Source organism: Sphaeramia orbicularis, chromosome 5 (genome assembly GCF_902148855.1).
Source record: "Sphaeramia orbicularis chromosome 5, fSphaOr1.1, whole genome shotgun sequence".
NCBI lineage: Eukaryota > Metazoa > Chordata > Actinopteri > Kurtiformes > Apogonidae > Sphaeramia > Sphaeramia orbicularis.
Window position 1 is genome coordinate 20,801,011 of NC_043961.1, and position 20,874 is coordinate 20,821,884.

At 39.9% G+C, this 20,874-nt stretch overlaps 1 protein-coding gene and 1 long non-coding RNA gene across 4 annotated transcripts in view; both read left to right on the top strand.

The window, feature by feature from the left end:
• The first annotated feature begins 2,019 nt into the window (after nucleotides 1–2,019).
• rhobtb3 (Rho related BTB domain containing 3) overlaps nucleotides 2,020–20,874 on the top strand; it is a 40,534-nt gene continuing 21,679 nt past the window's right edge. Inside the window, exons 1-8 of one of the 3 annotated variants that reach the window (XR_003935439.1) lie at nucleotides 2,020–2,557; nucleotides 3,001–3,232; nucleotides 4,085–4,277; nucleotides 7,415–7,572; nucleotides 8,092–8,200; nucleotides 12,189–12,384; nucleotides 12,530–12,726; nucleotides 19,930–20,039. Coding sequence is in view for 2 of the 3 variants with exons in the window: in XM_030134420.1 (XP_029990280.1) it covers nucleotides 2,556–2,557; nucleotides 3,001–3,232; nucleotides 4,085–4,277; nucleotides 7,415–7,572; nucleotides 8,092–8,200; nucleotides 12,189–12,384; nucleotides 12,530–12,726; nucleotides 19,930–20,039 (1,197 nt within the window). In the remaining variant the exon portion in view is untranslated. The remainder of the gene's footprint in view (nucleotides 2,558–3,000; nucleotides 3,233–4,084; nucleotides 4,278–7,414; nucleotides 7,573–8,091; nucleotides 8,201–12,188; nucleotides 12,385–12,529; nucleotides 12,727–19,929; nucleotides 20,040–20,874) is intronic. The other 2 variants (XM_030134421.1, XM_030134420.1) reach the window with 2 other exon arrangements.
• Nucleotides 5,792–7,188, top strand: LOC115419556 (uncharacterized). The gene is made up of 2 exons (XR_003935440.1): nucleotides 5,792–6,159; nucleotides 6,265–7,188. It is a non-coding gene; the product is annotated as an uncharacterized LOC115419556 (long non-coding RNA).

Here is a 20,874-nt window from a genome sequence, read left to right on the forward strand (position 1 = left end):
AACTCCCCACGGTGTCTAAAGGCATTGGTCTATGTGACGCTTCAAATACAATCAAGAGAAGCACTGAGCCCTGGGATGAATAGAAGCCAAGCACTTATGCAAACGTATCACGCATTAAATATTAAAATATGATTATGTAGTCAAATTAGAATCTTGATACAAGACAGAAACCATTATGTGCAGTTGGTTGTTTGCAATAGGTCAAGTGAAAGGCTGTTTGTCAAGATAAAGAGCAAGGCAGAGTGTCTGTGAAAGCTGCTTAACAGGCTCGGTGCATCTTGTTGCTGTAGGAGAGTAGCCTACTTCACACTGCATGTAAGCAGCATGGATTTACAGTGTTGCAGGGCATTCAAATACGAGGACTAAATATTCTCTGTTGGTTTTATGTCTTGCATTATTTATAATAGTTGTAAATGACCTCAGAGCCTGAATAACCCAAACTATTCTTCCTCTCAAAGACCTGGGAATCTCATGAGTTTGTCCAAAGGGGACTGGGTCATTAAAACATTTTATCACCCACAGTCCCACAACACAAGCCCAGGAGTCAACACAATCAGTTATTCTATATTTCCTTGCTGTTTCAGCAGATAGTCTCCTAATACTTGCTCAATGTGACTGTCACGATTATTATTCTAATCTCTTTCATTAGTATTACAAACCACGCTGGTGTCTCATGACAATAGAGGGAATGCACATACGTCACTTCCCCTTGGGCCACGCCCCTCTAAGTCAGACTGAGTGGCAAAAACAAACCGGCTCAACATGGCGGAGTATAGCAGTAACTACAGCGAGACCGGGAAAATGTGGAATATAACATGAAATTTAAAACAACTGGACTCGACATGGATCCATACAAGCAACCAAACAAGTGGTCTATGAACATTGATATGTGGCCGGAAATCATGTATCCTGACATTTATATGAACCTGATTTCAACGCCGGGAAAATACCCAATGCAAAGGCTGAAAGCATAGAAAAGCCAAAGAGTTGTTGACATCCTCGTCATCGTTCATTAGAGGATTACAGCTGGTGAGTGCTTTCGATTCAACATACTATTGTTTTTGAGGTTTTCTGTCAGTGCAGACATATTTTCTTGGCGGTGATGGCCAAGGTAAAGGCCCAGCAGTAGTGCTCACAGTTCACTACTGATTTACTGGAGTTTAACCCTTAGTATTGACCCAAGTGAGTGGATGATCTACTGGTACTGTGGAGATTTAAGTAGAGTTAACATCAAATACTTGATACAACACAGCTACAATGGCTTTGTGCTGGAGTACCCCCTTATTTGAAAAACTAGGTTAGCCTCAGTTTAAGCTAGTTTACAAATCATGTAGAGCACAAGGTTCATAATCACACAACTGAAGACAAAAATGTTTCAGTTATGAAATATAGAACGAAATGACAGATACTAACATTAAGAGCTTTACTAAGACGTAACGTTAGCCAAAACGATATGTAATTTAAGGTATGATTTTATGCAAGAATACAGCATAAATTAACGTTACCTGACACGAAATGGCAACCACAAATCCAGGTTTCGTTGCCTGGATTCCAGTTATTTCTACGAATTGCAGCGATCCATCTGCTTCTCCTGTCTTTGGCTTTAGGTCGCTGGTAAAACGATAGCTCCGAGTGCTTTTTAAACCTATTTGTGCAATCAATGGCACAACAGCTCTTCCCCATTTTTTAGATTGTTCTAAAGTTTTCACAGTATTCAAGCCAAAGCCGCTACTCATCTCCCTCTTCCTGCCACTCAGTGGACGACTTCCCTTTGCGGTGACGTCACGTGCATACCCTTTATTGACAGGATCCTTTTGTGTCCTCTACTCAAGTGTCCAACACTTAGACTCAGCATCTTTTTTTTTTTTTTTTTTTTTTTTTTTTTTGCTCTTTAGGCCTATTACATTCAGGACAACACTCATTTCTTGAAGGGTTTGGAGATGAAACGATGGAAACATGAACAACTAGTGTGAGTGTCTGTGTCATGTGTGTTGGCGCGCGCTGCTGTCCGCGTGCGTGTTGCTGAGTCAGGCGCGACCACTCAGTCCTCTCTCTCTCTCTCTCTCTCTCTCTCTCTCTCTCTCTCTCTCTCTCTCTCCAGTTGTTTTCTGCCGGTGACACTTTGTTTTATTCACCGACGTCATTCAGCCGGTCTGGACACGGAGGCGCGGGGCTGCCCCTCTTCTCCTCTCCGTGGTTAATAGTGTTTGCTCCAGACTGTCCGGTAGTTAGTCTTTAGCGCATTGGCTGTCCATGGGCGCTGCTGTTTACACACTCGGTCTGTCCGGTGCGCCTCTGCGGTCGGTCGGGACGGTTTCGGGCTTTCAGCTTTTATGAATGAATAAACGAGACGGGGTGCGAATGCGGGTGACTGCTAAACTTCTCGGCGGTCGGGCTCTCGGGGGGCTGGATACAGATGAGAGGGATTAACAACAGAGCGGAGCCGCGGCTCATTGCGGAAAAGCCGAGTCTGACTGCAGACTGGCGTGGAAACGCACCGTGAGGGAAACGGGCTCCATAGCGTCGAGCAGCGGAACAAGACCACGGTGACCACAATGTAAGTTCCACAGAAGCTGCATGCAACTCATACTGAGATGTGAGGAGTCATGTTGTGTCATGTTTCTAGTGTGGCTGCATGCTTTCTTTTACATCAACATACATATTGCTTTGTAGAAATAAAAAGGTGAACCTCTGTCCTTTTTTTTTCTTTTTTCTTTTTTTTCCTCAATTTTTTATTTATTTATTTATTTTACCGAGCCATAATGGCCACAAAGGTGCAATAAAAGATCCCTGTGAAGCTTCTTCTCTGTCATTTTCTGTGACATAATACTGATGCACTGTCTCCGTGATAGACATGAATAATAAGGACCAGGGGAGAGGGAGCTTTCTATTCTCTCTCAGTCTCTGGACTCATCACCTGCCTCCAGTGCTGCCTCTGCTGCTGCTGTTGCTGCTGCTGCTCACATTCACTTTCAACCATGACTTTTCTGGCTCCTGCAGGTCCATCCACATCGTGGCTCTGGGCAGTGAGTGTCCCGGTGGAGTTGGGGTCGGGGAGGAGATCATGGGCCAGGGCCAGCTGCAGGGTGGCCTGCTGTGGAGCTACCTGGGTCACGGAGCCCTGGTCGGACCCTGCGACCTGGAGAGCAGTCTGCATAACCCGGCCTTTATGGAGTACACCTCACGTGTGTTTGGGGATGTCACCGTAGTGGTCCGGGATTGTCCCAGCTGGGTAAGACCCTGATGCATATGTGTGTGCAGAGAGAAACATTTTCTTGTTTTGATCATGTGTGTATTTCCCTCATATCTGCACACATCATCATATGAATCAGTTCACAGGGTGCTGCTTTGTGTCTTTTTCTTCACATTGTCATCTCAAAATCAAATTGGCTTTACAGTGGGCAAATCTAGATGACAAAACATGTCATGGATTAATGTGGTGTAATTTAGCCAGATCATTGTGCAGGCCTATGCATCACTGAGAGGCTGTTTTGCTTTATTTCTGTCTCTGTTTTTCACAAGACATGCAACATTACAAATTTCAAGGCCATTTGACTTCCAGCGCTGAATCCAGAGAATGTCTCTATTCTTAGGAGGACGCTATTTTAACATGCACACTGCTGAAAAAAGAAAAGAAAAGAAAAACGATGAAAGGACTTTTGTTCTTAATAGCACATGAATCTGAAATAAAGCACTGTTATGATTTTGTAACAGCACTGTATGTGTCCTATTATCATGCTGTCTAATGTCTCTGTCAGGGGTGGTGCTGCAGAAGGTTTGTCAGTCTAATTCTATACCTCTTTGTCCCTTTTTATTCAAAATTGCTCTGAGCTTTTATGAAATGTTTTTCCAGCCTAATGAGTTGAATCAGGTTTGGAGCAGCTAGCCTTATAAAGGTCCTTGGGGGTAAAGTCCCAAGAGCTGCAGTGAGGTATTTATACTTAGAGAGGCATAAAGGGGAAGGGTTGGAGGTTGTCTGGGGTAAGACTCATGTAACAGGTTGGTTGTTTTGCTTATACTCCTGTGTCCTGTGTCACAGCTTTTTAAATATTTTTGGTCTTTCGTCCCTTTCCTTCTTCTCCAGGACTTGTTGGACAGCGACTGGGCCAGCGTTCGGAAAGTTCTTGAACAGGCGGACATCCTGGTCATTAAATATTCAGTCACTGACAAACTGGCTTTCCAGCAGGTCAGGAATGGTTATGCCCCAAGACTCCGCCCCCTCCTGAGGCACTGGGGTGTGCCTGTCATCCTGGTTGCTGTTGGTGCACGGCTAAACGGTGAGGATGCCTTTGTTCTGATTTTGCTTGTGTTTTTGTTAGAGGCAGAGTGAGTTAAGCTTTGCCTACAAAGCCTTGACAACTGATGGTTCCTCTAACAGTTTGTCATTGTTATGTGTGAACAATGGAACTGGAGAGGAAGTAAAGCAAAACACCTTTATCTGTGGTTTTGTCATCATACTTGGCATCCAGGTAACATAGGGTTAATGTAGTTGTGATTATAATGTCAGTAAGGTACGATATTATGACCTTCTGGGCCAGAATGATCACTGTCTCAGCCTTGTGTCCTCTGGCGTGTCCTCCCAGCAATGAGGAGGATGCTCACGATTAAATCTGCTCTTGGCTGCCTTCAGGCCAACAGTTCACATGCTCCCCTGTAGGAAATACACCAAAGCACATCATTAAGTTATATTTTTTGGCTATTAAAAGCTGTGTAAGCACAAAAAAGCTCACACAGCACATATCTATTCCGTGTGCCCATTGTTGTGGCTGTAAAGTGTACAACAAAAGCAGCCTTCTTTGTAGGAGTGAGAAGAAGTATTGATAGGGAATTACTATATTATATCCTCTTGTGATTATAAACTAATTTGCCAGCTAACATGACTTACCAGAGTAACTTATTTTCTGTGTCAAAGAAATACTAAGCTAAGATTTGATGCACTGATTCATCTTAGTTGTCAAATTCAGTGAAACTGTCTCCACAGTTATTTTTGGGAAGAATGCATAATTTCTTTCTGAGTTACTCAAACATCATGATGCTTGGTAGATCATTGTCTTTCAGTAGATTAGGTGTTCAGTTACTGTAAAAGCTGTGAAGGTGCACTGTGATTGTACCATTTGTTACTCTGTGAATCAGACCCCTGTTTAGTTGTAGGAGTGAGGCGATTCAGAGTAGAGCTATGTAACACATCAGGAATTAGGATACGTGTGTGTCTGCATATCTCCGCCTCACACAAGCTGCATGTGTTTCCTCAGGCACACTGACCCATGTTGTGTTCAGGTTTTGTAGACAAGCTTATCAAGTGTACCAGGCTGTATTTTTAGCTTGTCTGCTCAACATACTTTGAGATTCTGTCAGACCTGTAAAATGATCACAGTGTAAGTCAAGTCTTTGCTTGTCGAGAGGAAGAGAGGGAGTGCGTAGCTGTAGACCAGAGCCTCTGTTTGTGTTGTTGTTTGTGGCTGCTGTGAGTATTTTCATGCTATCCCCTCATGACTGCAGAGAATGATGGCTGAGCTCTGAGCACTTCCTGCTGCTTGACTTAGACCACCTAAGGCACAGCTGTGGCAGAAAATGCTGCCATACGTGCATTAACGCAGCCATTAAACCAGCGCTCAACGTGGGAGTACAGACAGATTTATCCCAGGGCATGCATGCACCCTGATACACACAAACATACAACCAATATGCTAACTTACTGCCAGTCACACACTCTGCCTTTCAATCTGCCTTTTTCTGTCTGTCACACACACACACACACACACACACACACACACACACACACATACACACTCTTACACTGAGCTCCATCTCTGTGTCATGCCTGTAGGTTATTAGTAGTATGATTTATCAAATGCCTCAGCACTTAGCTGTATGTCCCACTCATTCTCCATTTCCCTCTGCCTCCTCCTCTATTGTGCAGTCTTTCTGTGGCCTTTTTCTTCCTTAAAGCTAATCCCTCTAATTTTCTGTCTGATTCGGCCCCTTTGGTCCCCATGCACACATCTACAGTTAGTTCTTGTGCATGCGCCTTTTCACATTTTACATTTCTCCATTCTGCATTATCAACCTGGGACTGACAAGAGAATTTAGAGCAAGGAGTGAAATACATATACTGTCCAGCCTGAAAAAGTGGCCACCAGGATTTAACTAATCAAATAGGTAAGAGCTTTCCATTGGATAATTACTGCAGTGATTAATATGATTCTGCTGCAAGTTATTTAACCTTAACTGATGCAGTGAATAGCTTCTCATTTCTTTTAACAGCCATCAGTTTGTAGAGAGCATAAAGGTTGGACTGTGTTTCATGGGAAAAAGGTCATGTGGTCTGATGAGTCTAGATTGACCCTGGTCCAGGGTGAGATGAGAGGTGGATGAAGTGATTACCCATCATGCATAGTGCCTACAGGACAAGCCTGCAGGGGCAATGTTGTGATCTGGAGCTGGTTCAGTCAGTCAGGTCTAGGTTCAACAACATTCTGTGTCCAAAACATGAGGTGAACTGAACCTGAACATACTGAATGACAAGTGTGTTCCCATTAATGGATTTCCCCTGGTGGCACAGACATATTCCAAAGTCACAATGCCAGGATTCATCAGGCTCAAACTGTGAAAGAGTGGTTCTTTGAGCGTGAGACATCATGGTCAACATAGAGTCCAGATCTGAACCCCATTGAGGATCTTTGGAATGTGCAGGAGAAGACTTTACACAGTAGTCCAACTTACACATCGTCAGTAAATTAAGAAAATTAATGCAAATGTGCATAAGCATTGCATGCTACAAACAATGCCATTGCAGACTTTTTTTGGTTGGGCAATCTGTATTAACTCATATTTACTGCTTTGACTTAGATATTCACTTGAACTGTTTCTAATTAGGTGGAAAATTGTTAACTTCAAAGAGGTTAAGTGTAAAAGGTTAACTCCATTATCCCTTCAGGAAAATTTGGTCTCTGTATTTTTGGAGGAACATTTTGACCATTTGATCATCTATCTGCCTTTTTCATCCTCCAGACTATTGTTATTATAGCAGCCTTTTAAGACCCCATAATCAGTGAACCTCTACTTTATAGTCAGGCAAGTACAGGACTTCAAACAAGACATAAAACATATTTCAAGGAGTTTTTACTTTATAGTGCCTGATGAGAGTCTTCATAAGACTGAAACATTTACTAAAATAAAATAAAACTATCAAAGCAACATACAAGGTCTATTTTGTATGTACCACTTTCTGACAGTAAATCGCTCTTTCAGTCAACTTAATGTTAGTTGAACTAGCTGTCAGTTCATGCTTCCTAAAAATCCACACTGCATCTAACATCATAGTATAACTAACTCATGTGCTAATTCTCATATACCCGCATAAAATCACATGGAGTCATGAGTGATTATTAAAGTTGAGTTCTCACCGCTGTAGATGAAGGCCCACCCTGTACATGCCCTTTGTGTGCGTCAGATTGGAGCAGCTGTGTGCCTCACAGTGAAGGTCTGCAGCTGTCCCGGGACCTGGGGGCCACGTACCTGGAGCTGCCTTCTCTCAATCATGTCTTTGTGGGTCGCTACTTTGGCAGCGTGGTAAGTAGTGACATCGCAGTAGACTGTGGTGTTTTTAGCTGTTTTATAAACACTTGCCTCTCTGTACTTACTGAAAGCTAAACTAAAGTTGATTTGAGCGTAATGTGCTGTGTTTTTCATACAGTTCTGAGAGCACTGGTGGTGGCCCAGTTGTGCTCATCACTGCTCTACATGTATAATATACCTGTAAATTTAGGAACGCTTTCAACAAAAAACACCTATTGTACCGTCTGTCCATCACAGGAGAGTAATGCTTCCTTTGTGGCTCTGACTGTGATTTCATCCGTCTTTGGTGTATTGAACAGAGGGTGTTGCATATTGTACAGATTATAAAGATAACTGAGATGAACACTGTGTTATATGAATAAAAATACACAGCATCTTCTGAACTTCATCCTTCCTGTACATCCAATGTGGAACAGATACAGGATGTATTTACAGTAGAAACAGATGGTGATATAACCACACTATTTTTGTGCCCTGTGTTTGAACAAACATGTGTATTTCTGTGTTTTCCAGCTGGAGTACTTCATGATTCAATGTCTGAAACACAAAGCCAAAGAAAGGCCAGAGAAGAGGCGAGGAAACAAAGTGAGCGAGCTTCGCCCCCCTCACTTAGAACAACCAGGTCAGAGGAGTACTATGCTATCCCACAGATAAAACAGCCTTCACGCTATGTGACATTTAATAGTATCTTGATGTATCTATATGTAGTTATACCACATGTATTGACCCTTAGATATTTTTCATTCTGTTAATGGTAATTCTTTTTTTATTTTAACCATGTCGTTTCTTTTAATTTCATTAGCTAATAATTATTCCTTTAAATTGCTCCTGTGATAGTGTCCAAAGATCATTCAGCCGGACTGACGGGATTGTTTCTTCTTGAGCTTACATAGCCATAAAAAGAGCTGAGCACAAAGGTTTTATCCAGATCAATATTCTCTGTTCAAACTAGAAAGAGGGGAGACAAAGAGCTAGGTGGACCACTTTTATTCAATGACATTTGAATCAATTTGAAACTGAGCTCGGTGTTTAGCGCCTCTTCTGAAGAATCTCATTGGTTGCTGTTCATGGTAAAGGATTATTGATCAACCTGGTCTTTAACCAAATCCTCTTAATCAGTGAACAGCGTAAACTAGCCTGTCCAGACAGTGTTCTTCCTGCTGCTCTTCCCTATTGTGATGTGTTGTTAGATTTTTATGCTTATTACTGATACTTAATGCCAGACATTTTTAGTGCATCAGTTTCTTGTAACTTTCTAAATGATGTTGATGAATTGCATTTTCTTGTAAAACTATAGTGTATGGCAGCAACTTCCAATCACTTAATTTTCAATTACATTTTTTTCATTTAGTACTTGACAGTTTTTTAAGAGAAAATGTCAAGACCTTCTGACTTTGCCTTCTTAAATTAGATTACATCTTGGTTTATTTACTTCTCTGCAACAGTAAGTATCTTTGAGTTGCAGGTATTTTATTGACCAAACAACTCCTCATTGATTAAATCACAAAAACACTGAGAGATGAGTCAAGACTTGCAGTCCTACATCTGGACCAGGGATAGATCTACACTGTAGCCCATAAAGTTGGACACATTCCTGTTTTTATTCCTATTTACACACACCAGTAATCACCTTTGACCCAGTGCAATGATTACATACTGAGTTCCAGTTCTGTCTGTCAAAAATAAATCACATTGTCAGAATCATTTCATGAGAAGTGGTAAAAATATTTCATTCCAACTTTATGGGCAATAGTATTTTAGATATTTAACATTTTAATATTTTTCTCTTGAAAGGAGGGATATTTTGCTTTTTTAAATGGAATTATGCATTTTAAAACATTTCCCTGTGGTCTACATAAACTGTAAATGCTATGCTTGGGTCTGAATTCTTCATTAATTAAACTCCACAGGTCCATCTTAAACCAAACTTCGGAGTAATCACACAAGACAGGTCATTTTGAAATGCAAATGAGCCACTTAATGCCCCACCCCCTCCAGGTTGTTGACTATGCCGCTCCATCCCATTCAGCACTTGTGTTCATTAATACAACCAACAACTGAACATTTTAGGTAACTGGCTCGAAGTTTGGACATATTTTCATTTTTTACTACAACCGCTGCTACTGACAAACAATTATGGCATACTCAAGAGAAATGTTCGTCTGAAGCCTTGACCTTATATGTGCAATTGTCATGACGTAACTAGTTATAAAACATAACAAATTAAGCAGGAATTGAAACAGGTTGTAGAAATCCATTTGATTTTTGCTGGAATGAATATAAAGATAACTTTGCAGCACCTGGAGGGTTCAAATTGAAACCTTTTGAACTGTTAGGGTCCAAATACATAAATAAATGTACCAAAGACTAATAAAAGTGGGTTTAGCAAAATATGACCCCTTTAAAGTACACACCTCCACAAAGATATATGCCATTAGACAAAATGCCCATGCCCTACCCTTGCAACAAGTTTCATGAAAATCAAAGTTAGTTTTTGTGTAATCCTGCTGACACACTAAAAACATACTGATGAAAACATAACCTCCTTGGCAGAGGTACTGAAACTGCCTCTCTGCAAATCAGATTCTGGGACAGGAAAACATTCATTATCAAAAGAGGCTAAAGCTCATAGGAAAAGATGTAAACAGGCAGAGTAGATATGCATCTTGTTTGAGTACTGAACCACTGAGTGAGTTAAAGCCATATAGACATAAATTTCTAGTGTTGTTTTTACTCTTTCACCTTTGTCCTCATGTTCTGCTTTTTACACTGATGCACTTTGTTGCCCCACTGGTTAAAAGACAGTATGATTAGCCTGCAATATGTTTCCTGAAGTCACAGATGTTTCCACAAACAGAAGTGTTTCTGTTGATTTACAAACTGTTATGCTTGAAGTATTTAACTTTCTCTAGTCTGGAGCTGGGGGAAGATTTTATGGCTGCATTTATATGTACATATATATGTATGTCTATATATATATATATATATATATATATGTGTGTGTGTGTGTGTGTGTGTGTGTGTACATACATATACATATATATGTATATTTGTATATATGTGTGTGTGTGTGTGTGTGTATATACATACATATACATATATGTAAAAGCTGTGTAAGCACAAAAAAGCTCACACAGCTTATTTATTTATTTATTTAAACAGCCTTTCCCTTGCAGACAGAGACAGATTCAAGTCCTGCTCTGAGTATTTTTCTTAGCAGTTAATTTTTACAACATAAAACACTTGAAGAATGCCAACACCAACCACTCAGTAAAGCCAGTGTTAAATATTGATCTGAACAATTTGCTGCTGTTTGTGTCTAAATCTGGTGTAATGACTGACAGTTTGAAGTTCTGCCAAAAAGGCATCGAGCACCACCAGATTTATTGGTTCCTTTCCAACACTACTTAACTCTACTTATGGTGTAGATGCATTAAATATGACACGTGCTGGTTCAGACACAACAGTTTTCGCAGCCAAATGGGAACAGCCATAAAAAAAGAGATGAGGTCCACAGAGGTGCAGTGTGTATTAGGCATGAATAGGAATATAATAGGACAATGATTTGTAAAGCCTCATCCCCAGACTCTGTTCACTCTCCCTCTGTCTCTTTTAATCTTCTACATTCAAGACACAAAATACCTCATTTTATCCCTTTGTGCTCTTTGTTTCATCGCAGTTTTCTCTCAAATCCACTCTTTCACACTCTATTCCACAGCAGTCTTATCACTGAAGCAATTTTTGTTAACAGAGTAATCTAAATCATGGGTAGTAAATGTTAAACTGGCTGTAGCTCAAACAGATAAGACAATTTCTCCGTTTGTTTAGTAGTGTGGAGTGCACCGTAGTAGGCTCGACTTCTTTGCAAGGTCTTCCATTAATCTAAACCTGTCTGGTTAAGATAGCAATAGATAAAAGAGGAGTCTTTTTTCTAACTTGAGCCACAGGACGGCACGATAATGGTCTATCTCCGCCTGTCAAACACAGGAAATCGCTAGTATGAAAAAGTGGGAAGTACAACACTCCTTTGGTGCTTTTACATTAAAATTCAGATGATGCCTCCCATTTTCAATAGGGACAAGCTCATTTATAGCTCAGATTAACCCTGTAAAGCCTGAACCATTAAATCATCAACAGAAAATTTCAGTTCTTTGAAACTGGAGCCTTTATTGGTCGTTCTGAACAACCCAAAAAATGTTTCAAATATCAGTTTCCATGTATGAGTTTCAATTTTGTATTGTATTTGTTACATTGGGTCTCAATACTCAAATATTATTATTACTGAACAAACAAAAACATAATATAACACAAACATGTCTAACAAATTCGTAATTCCTTTTCAAACTGGCAAAGTTTTGCCTTCTTCCTCATTAATGACAGTCTTGTAGTGTCATTGGAAAGGCCTCTGGTGAACGAATTCCTCCCCCCTGGGGGATTATCTGTGTATTGCATGTATCTAATTGTATTCATCAGTTTTTTCAAGAAAAAAAATATCATACTGATCATGTAGAGGGCTTCAAAACTCATGTATCAAAAATGATACGTTTGGCGTTATTGGGTTAATTATTGGACATCCTGCTTATTTTTGTCTCCTTTTCACCCCTGTGCAGCACGTCTTCCACCGATTCGAGTTGAGGAGTCAAGCTTTTCCCAGGACATGCAGTGGTTGCTGGAGCGTGGTGTGCAGTTTGCGGATGTGGCTTTCTATGCCGGAGACTCTGGGAAAGAATTGGGATGGGCGCATGCAGCCGTGCTGTGTGCTGTCAGCCCATACTTCAGACAGCTGCTCCTGGGGCCCAAGACCAGGTAGGAGAGATATTAGATTGTTGGCAAGATGGAATTTAACAAGCCCTTTCACCACCTGAGTGTGTAGCCAGCAGGAGTCCAACCCCTTAATCAAACCTGCTTTAATGTAACAGTTAAAAGCTGAATTGCGTCTCTGATTGGACAGGGAACGCCCCCAGTCGAGGTGCGTTTGCAGAGATCGGGATGGAGGCCCCCCTTCGCTGCTCTCCACCTGGGATGGAGGGATTATTGATGACATGCCGCGAACGGACGGGCACCCGAGTGGACGCCTCTCTCGGCTGGTGGTGAAGGATCCGCTCCTGTGTATGTGCCTGTGGGAGACGCTGATGTTCATTTACAGAGGTAGGTTATCAGTCGATGACCTGCCATCATCAATACTATCCCCGTGATGTATAATGCAAGGGAATGTAGTGGTCAGCATGTCTGTCCATCCACCTGTGTGTCATCATTTTATTCCCAATCAGTGTTTTTTTACACTTAACCTGCCACAATTGATCAGTTACATTTGGAAGCGCTGCCTTTTCCAACTCTAGCTGTTGTCCATCTAATCTATTTGCTATCATTATCATCAGTTTTTTTTTGGCTGATTCAAAGTGCTTTTTTTCTTAAACATGAATCCTCTGCTGCCAGTGGGCTAGGTCAATAAAACATATCTTACATCTGTAATGAGTACCACTTTTTCATTTTGCGTGGGATATGTCATCCTCGGGCTCACCTATTTAATCACTCACAGAAAAATGAAATGTTAAAAGTTTGGTAAACATAATCTGTGGGTAGAGCAGTGCAATATGTTGAAGTATTATGATTTGATTGAGGTTTTGCTTTGTGAAAAATGCCTAAATCTCAAAATCCAGATTATTCCTCTGGAGATCTTTCTTGCTCAAGGAAAATCCCAAGTGCAACGTATTTGCTGCTTGTAATATATTCATTTTGAATGTGCTTGCAGTTGTATACAGCATATGGTTTTAGTGAAGAGAGGGTATTTTTGAATAAAGTTTTGCCTTTAATTCATCACTAATAGGTTTCTCAATTCCATGTTTTTAATGAAAGAAGAAGACCTGCTACTAAAGATCAATCTGACCTGAAATTTAGGGATGAGAGGGTCATAAAAAAACTGGGATAAACATTTTGGACAAATAAATAAATCTGTAATGATGTCCTTAAGTACTGGAAACAAGTACCTACATAATAGAGCTTCAGCTAAGGTCGACTGACCGTTAATCAGTACTTTAATATTCAGGCAGGTCAGTCATGTCACTTGATGTTATGTTGCTGTCTGTGTTGATAACATCAGAGTCAGACCTGAGTTGCAGCTTTGACATGGGGTAAATTTGTGCAGCAGCTGGAAAATGTAGGTTTAGTGTCTAGATTCACTTGAATAAGCGTGAGTTATTTTTAAGAAAGACCAGCACTTTGGGCTCTATTTAAATAAATGTGATGATTATATAAATAGGGTTCATTTTGCACCACACACGTAGCTTGTCTTTAATGTTTAAGATACACTGGATTTGAACCCAACGATGGCCTGGGGCCTTCCTGTATAGAGTTTACATGAGTGTGCATGTTCTCCCAGTGTCTACGTGGGTTCTTTGTGGGCACTCCAGCGTTCCCTATTCCACTCCACTGTGCTTTGGTAAAATTGACCTGGGTTTTATTACTATTTGTGATATGAGTGCATATTTTATTTATTTTTTATTTTGTTTATTTGTCTCAAACTTTAAAGTAAAAAAAAAAAAAAGAACTAAAAGAATAATAAAAGCAAGAAGTCAATTACATATGCACCCATCCATGGTCATTAATCACAGAAAAAGTAACAAAATACAATAAATTTACCATAAATGAACCAACTCATAAACACAGTTTGAGAAGGGACAGAAAGAAGCAAAGGCTTATCTAGTCTTGCCCCCTCCTTACTTTCAGTGTCAGATTCATAACTAACTATATTTCCTTCATCAGCTATCTATCACATCAACATAGATAACAATGAATAACATACATTTCAGAGAATAGACTGTAAAGAAATTAGCTTCAGAGGCCTCTAAGTAGTAGAAAAGTCATAAGGAAAATTCTTTATAAACCCTGGAAATTGCTTGTTTTATCTAAGTAACACAAAGTTATGCATTTACCCTCACAGAAGCCTAAGAATTCCAGAAGATAGTCTTGGTTGAGAGGCTGGAATCGGTATATTTTTGTCCCTTTAAGACAGTGCTATGGCTCTAGGGATGACAATATCATGGTTGGTTGGTGGATCCATCACTTGGGTTTAGTCCAAATTATCTTGACAGCTTTCATCGCCATGAAATTTGGTAGACACTCAGACATTCAGTTGACTAATCAATGAAACAGCCATTTTATTCTGCTCTTCACATTGACTCTTGATGCTATGTTTGTGTAGTTTAAAAAAAAAAAGCCTGTTAAGTTTAAATCATTGTACTCCATGTGGACACAATCATAGAGAACAATAGTGCTGTTCAAACATTTTTGCATCAAATGTTACACAAAGTACAATGACAGGACTACAACAGAGTTTCCCGCTCCCACTAATTAAAGCCCCATGGTTTCACTCAGATGAAGTTTCCCAATCTGACTTTTTGGCATCAGGAGCAGTTGCACAGGAAGTGCCAAACAGAGATCAGAATATAGAACTGTCTCCAAAATAGCAGCCAACATGCACTTCATCCACAGAAATCTGGACTCAGTCACTTTACCCCATCACACTACAGGATTTCTGGGAGATCATGTGCATCGCTCTTTGAAAAGTTGAGTTATTTCCTGCTATGAAGCTCTACAGCCTTTTTATTCCATTGCCTTCATCGCCGGCTATCTACTCCACTGTATGCATTTAGTGATTTATGATATCATTTATTTTAGTAGTTCCAGTAGCTAATGGTTTGGCGATGGCCTTTTTTGTGGTAGTTCAGCCTTGATTCTTCCTCGTGTTTGTTGTCAGTACCTTAGACCCATTTTGCACACTTGAACTGGAGTGTAAATACACCTATCAGAGCTGCACTGACATTCACAGCATGGGAACTCCTTTCCCCAAAAGCAGTTTCTCTTTTTCTAATAATTTAGATGTGGTGATTAATCTCCCCTGGCAGTAGGAGGCAGTTTGCCGGCTATTGGGTCCTGTCCAATGTTCCATTATCCTGAAGAACAGAGATCAGTCAAATTAAAAGTGCTTGATAGTAAGCAGTGGTAGTATTTTAATCTACGACCTGATCATTCATTGGGTGATAGTGTGATTTCACACTGTTGTCTAGATGTTTGTATGTTTACTTTATCTCCCTGCAGCTGTTTTCTAGTAAACATTATGGATGTCATTTAGGAAGGCTTAGTATACAAAGGCATGTCTGTGCAGAAAATGAACTTACATCATGTTGATAGATAATGGGATTTGTTGATGGAATTTGAGTCTGCTGCCTGTAACAATGGCATTGAATTTACATCAACAAAGGATGAGCGCAGTGATGAAACTGTCATGCTGAATTAATTCCAATGTATATTAACCTCACCTAACAAGGACAGGAGCACATGCAGACATGAAACATAGCAGCTAAAACATTGACACACACATTCTGAATCACCACTTGCACCCAGCTGTGGATTTCCCTCTCCACATATGAAGCCTTGTTAAACAGGCGTGTGATTTTCTCTGCAACTTCAGCGCCGTAATGAAAATCTTCTCAGTCCTGCGGCTTAGAGTCTGCAGTGCTGTGTTTGCTGCATGTGAGATTTGCAGCGCCTGTGCATGCCAGTGCTTTATCACAGGCTGCATGTCATGCAGGAGTCCTACCGACAGAAAGCTGTGTGAGCATCTGATTCATGGCAGCCTTTTAACATGCATGTGATCTGCACTGATGGACTGACTTCATACACGTGTACATCCATGCACACAGGGGAATGTAAACCCAGAATGTGTATGTGGAGATGAAGAGCGAGCAAAGAGGGAAGAAGATTATAGGGTTAGACTGAGTCTCTGTGAGTGACTGCATGAATAAGAATAAGAGAGCCAGTAGTTGAAGGGAGCACAGTGAGTGTTTTCATTCACTCATGAGTCCTTGAGTGGTTTTCAGTAAAAAAAAAAAAAGGAAAAGTAAGGAGTGTAAAATTGTGAGCAAGGAGAAAAATGAAGGTGGCAAGACGTGAGGGTGAGAGAGGAGATGGGTGGTGAAGGAGTGGTGGGTATTCTTGTGAGATAACATGATGGTGAGAGTCTTTGGATGGTTGGACAGTTGAACATATTGTTCATATATATGCGTGTGTCTTATAGAAAAGAGCAAAACTAGAAAGATGTCTGCATGGGAGCAGAACACGAATGTCACGTTTCCATAAAACACTGCAGGGAGACAGTGTTAAGTCTTGTGTGAAAAATGACTAATGTTAACCTTCAACATTGTGAGTCTGTTGTATGTTCGAGCAGCTGACCTCACACACAGCGGAACCATTTTAGTGCATTTTTATTAAATTGACTAATTATATGTGAATGTGCGCCTTTGATGCCCATGGAAATATTTCGAGCACATTGTTCACCGTTGTTTATTGTTCATTTGCGGTAAACGCACAACAGACCGTACTCTGCATTCCTCGATGTGGGACAAATATCTGATGCTTGCAATTCAATTCCACACACTTGTCATCTGTGACTAAGTAGAACAAATTTCCATAACAATATCCATCTCAATACTAAAACACACAGCAGCATCCTCATGGTGTAATCCCACATTGGTGGTTTGAATGTGTGTGGACACTCGCTGAGGCCGTGACTTGGCTCGTGTGATGATAACACTGTGAGACTGTGTCTCCTCTTGTAGCCTGCTGCTGAATTATTGAATTTGTCACGGTTGCTTTTGTGTGTATTTTTGTGCCTTGCACATACATTACATGTGTGACAGAGACAAATTATTGCATGTGCTTGTGGTAACCCCTGCCATATGTGAAGTGATATTTTAAACACAGACCAGTTGTTTTAGGAAATGACCTGTCTAATTAATTTTAGCTTATCTAATTTTCTGATGTTGGGTTATCTGCAACAGGATCTTTAATTGTTATTGGGGTAAAGGTCAGAGGTGAGAAATGTTACACCTACAACATTATGTATAAATGCTAATCAGTAGAGTCTGGTTTCAACCAACTCGATATGTAAAATGTCATGAGATAACTTTTGTTATGATTTGGCGCTATATAAATAAAATGTGATTTGATTTAGAAGCTTTTCCTGAAACTTGTCACATAATGTTATGTTTGGTGAAAGTGGTGAAAAAATGTTATCCTTGTAAAAATGTTTAAATCAATAGCAATAATTAGCATGAGAAATGTCTACTCATCATTTAAGTTGTAAAGCCGGTGCTCCTGAGTGAAGGTTGAAGAAACAACTGGATTTGGCTTTATATTCTTATGGTCTGAACACACTGACAAATCTGATAAATCTGAGGTGGAACGAGCCAGTAATTTCACTCGTAAAAAGCAGACAGGATGCCAACATTTGCTGCTGATTAGGTCTCCAAGTGCATTGAAACTCAGAACATTTATTGCATTTTTTTTATTTTGCTAATAAACTATATCATGATAATTATGGGTGCGCCTGCACTGATTTATTTATGACACACTGAAAAGAAGATGTATCGGATCTTTGCAGAATAGTTAATACTTTTGCATTTGCTATTATTTTTATTTCACATTAATGGTGTCACAGTAATATTAAAAAAATCACAGAAATTAATCTAATTTGTGGTAACTAACTTCTCTTTTACATAAAGAGGATATCCTTGTTTATTTGACACTTGACACTGGTTTTTGCTCTTGGACAAAGCATTATTTAACAATTATTAAATTAAACATTTAAATTAAACAGTTAAAGCATTATTAAACAAAGGTGTTGATCCAGAATTTCACAAGTGCATCCAAAGGAATACTTATCTTTCTTGTTTTATGTCCCAATCCCATTTAGAAATAGTTGAAGATATGGATATTTGCCTATGTGCACTTCATATATAGCTACCCATTCTGTTTCCAGGGCTCAGATGCATCATATGCCAGCACAACAGTGACTGAGTTAATCTCCAATGCTGCCTGTGAGGTGTTTGCACCGTGCAGTGTCATTATCCGGCACCTTGTGTTGAGTTAATCCCTCTATCAGCTGAAATACTGTCATTATGAACTAATGATGAGCTAAATCCTGCCCAGTCCAGCTCCCTTTTTCCCTCGACAGTCTGTGTACGTCTCTTGGTGAGACAGAGTGCACCACCTCAATCAAGCTGCAGGGCTCAGCCGAGTTTTATAAAGAATATATCAGTCATGAATAAATGCAGTTTAGATTTTCACATTTGGGTGCTTCTATGAAACTTATCCCTAAAAACAGGACAGAGGGGCTAAAAACTCAAACCAGATGTAGACTAATGTTATGATGCAAGTTTGGAAGCACTTTGTGTCTATTTTAAAAATAAATATTTACTGGGATAGAAGAGAAACTATTTTTCACATAAAACACATTTTTATATTATTTTTATACAGAAATACACATGTAACACAGTAAAAAGGACAAGAAAATTGTGTGCTACTATTTTTTCGAGTATCTTTTTACTCGCTCACAGGTATATTTTGGGAATCAAACTAATTATGCAAGGTAGAGTGTTTCACAAAAATTACCACTGTTGCAAAATCACTTGCGATTTATTTGTGTTTAAATGGGCAGATTCCGCATGTAACATGAGTGGACACAATGGGTTACACACAAAACTTGGAATGAGACTGCTGATTCATGAAAAACCCACATCTGGATTAGAGAAATCACTAAGATCATCAAATTTAACACAGTGTCTTGATTTATGGCAGTATATTAAACCATTTCAAGCCATGTTTTCCAGATCAAATGCACATCTAGGTAGCTTTTTCTGTCCCAATTTTGGTCCATTTTTTGCCCCAATATTTTATTAAAAATTCATTTATTCTGGGATGGCTCAGAGCACGAGTATAATTTTTTTTGCATTTATGTATGTATCATTAGGTACATCCTGGGGGGAAATATGTCTGAATTTCTCTTTTATTTTTCCATTATAAGTGCCAGGTACCAAAGTAAGCCTGGTTTCATAGAAGCACCCATTTATAAAGCCTGATGACTAATATTGACTTGTTGTCTGTTTTATCTTTCCAAAATTTGTCTTGCATATATTGAGTTACATGGAAAACTCTCAAAAAATGAAACTGAAATAAATACAATCAAGTCATGTAACTGAAGTATAAAGTCTATATCTGTATGAATCATTAACTAACATCATTGTGTTGTATTGAAAAGTCTCACAGTCACTGACTTTTCTCTGACTTTTGGAGAATTTGGCATGAGCCCCACCCAAAACTACAATAGATTATACAAGTGGACACTTTTTTGGAACAAGCATAGTCTGACTAAAGCAGGGCTGGAGTGTTTGGTATAAGGTATGTGGGTGGCTGGAGCACAGTGCCAGCTTGAAAAGACTGTGCCTCATAGTTTCAGTAAACTGGACTGTATTGTGACTCTACAGAATCTGTGTGTTTGTGGATGTTTTGCAGGAGCGTGGGAGTGGGAGCACCTCCAGGAGGCCCTGGAAGAGAAGCTGAAGAACTCGCTGGCCGTGGCTCAGCTTATGGACCGCATACGATCTCTCATCGGCAGAGACAGGGTGAGGGCTTGAATGTTTGCAATTAATCCGCTCAAAGGCTCAAAGAACTTCCTCCTCTTTATCTAATACATGTGCATTTTATAACAATTGAATAATCTGGTTTTAGTTATTATATTTTACGGTGAAAAATTGTCCTTAGCAAAAAGGTTAAACAACTTTAATGTGTCTTTGATGGTGTCAACGCGTTTTGTAGTTGCAGACTGCCTTAATTAGCACAGCCTTGTTTGCAAACAACACAGTAATAATGCAGCTATAATTAGTATATTTACATAATTACTTCCTATAATCACCCCTTAGATACTGTGTGAATCAGCACAAATAAACAAAAGATGCTCTCAGAAGAGGTCAGAAGCACAACACACGATCTGTGAATACTGGTCCAAATCCCTGTAATCCTCTGCCCTTTAAAAAATGTGGCATCATGTAATGTAATGCACTATGTCTTTGTAAAAAAACACAAGGTGTCTGTATGTAATGGGAAGCAGACTTTAACATTTAGAGAGCGGTCAGGAGATATGACATGGCTGTGTCTGACAAGCCTTTGGCACCATGCACGGTCCACCAACCCATCTGGATTGAACTAGGTCTTCAACCTGAGGCAGCGTTGAGACGAGCTGCCACACAGAGAAGCCTGGCCCACTTTAACACGATGAGACACCCTAATGTCCTGTCACGATTTGATCCCATCCTCTACAAACACCTCCAGGTCATCTCACTCTGAGACAATGGCTAAAATTTGCTTTCCATAAACATTGCATTGACTCCTTAAGTCAGTGAGGCTTGATTCTGTCCCAGTCTCTTCTGAAGACTCCGTGTTTGCTCAGTGTTCCCTCAG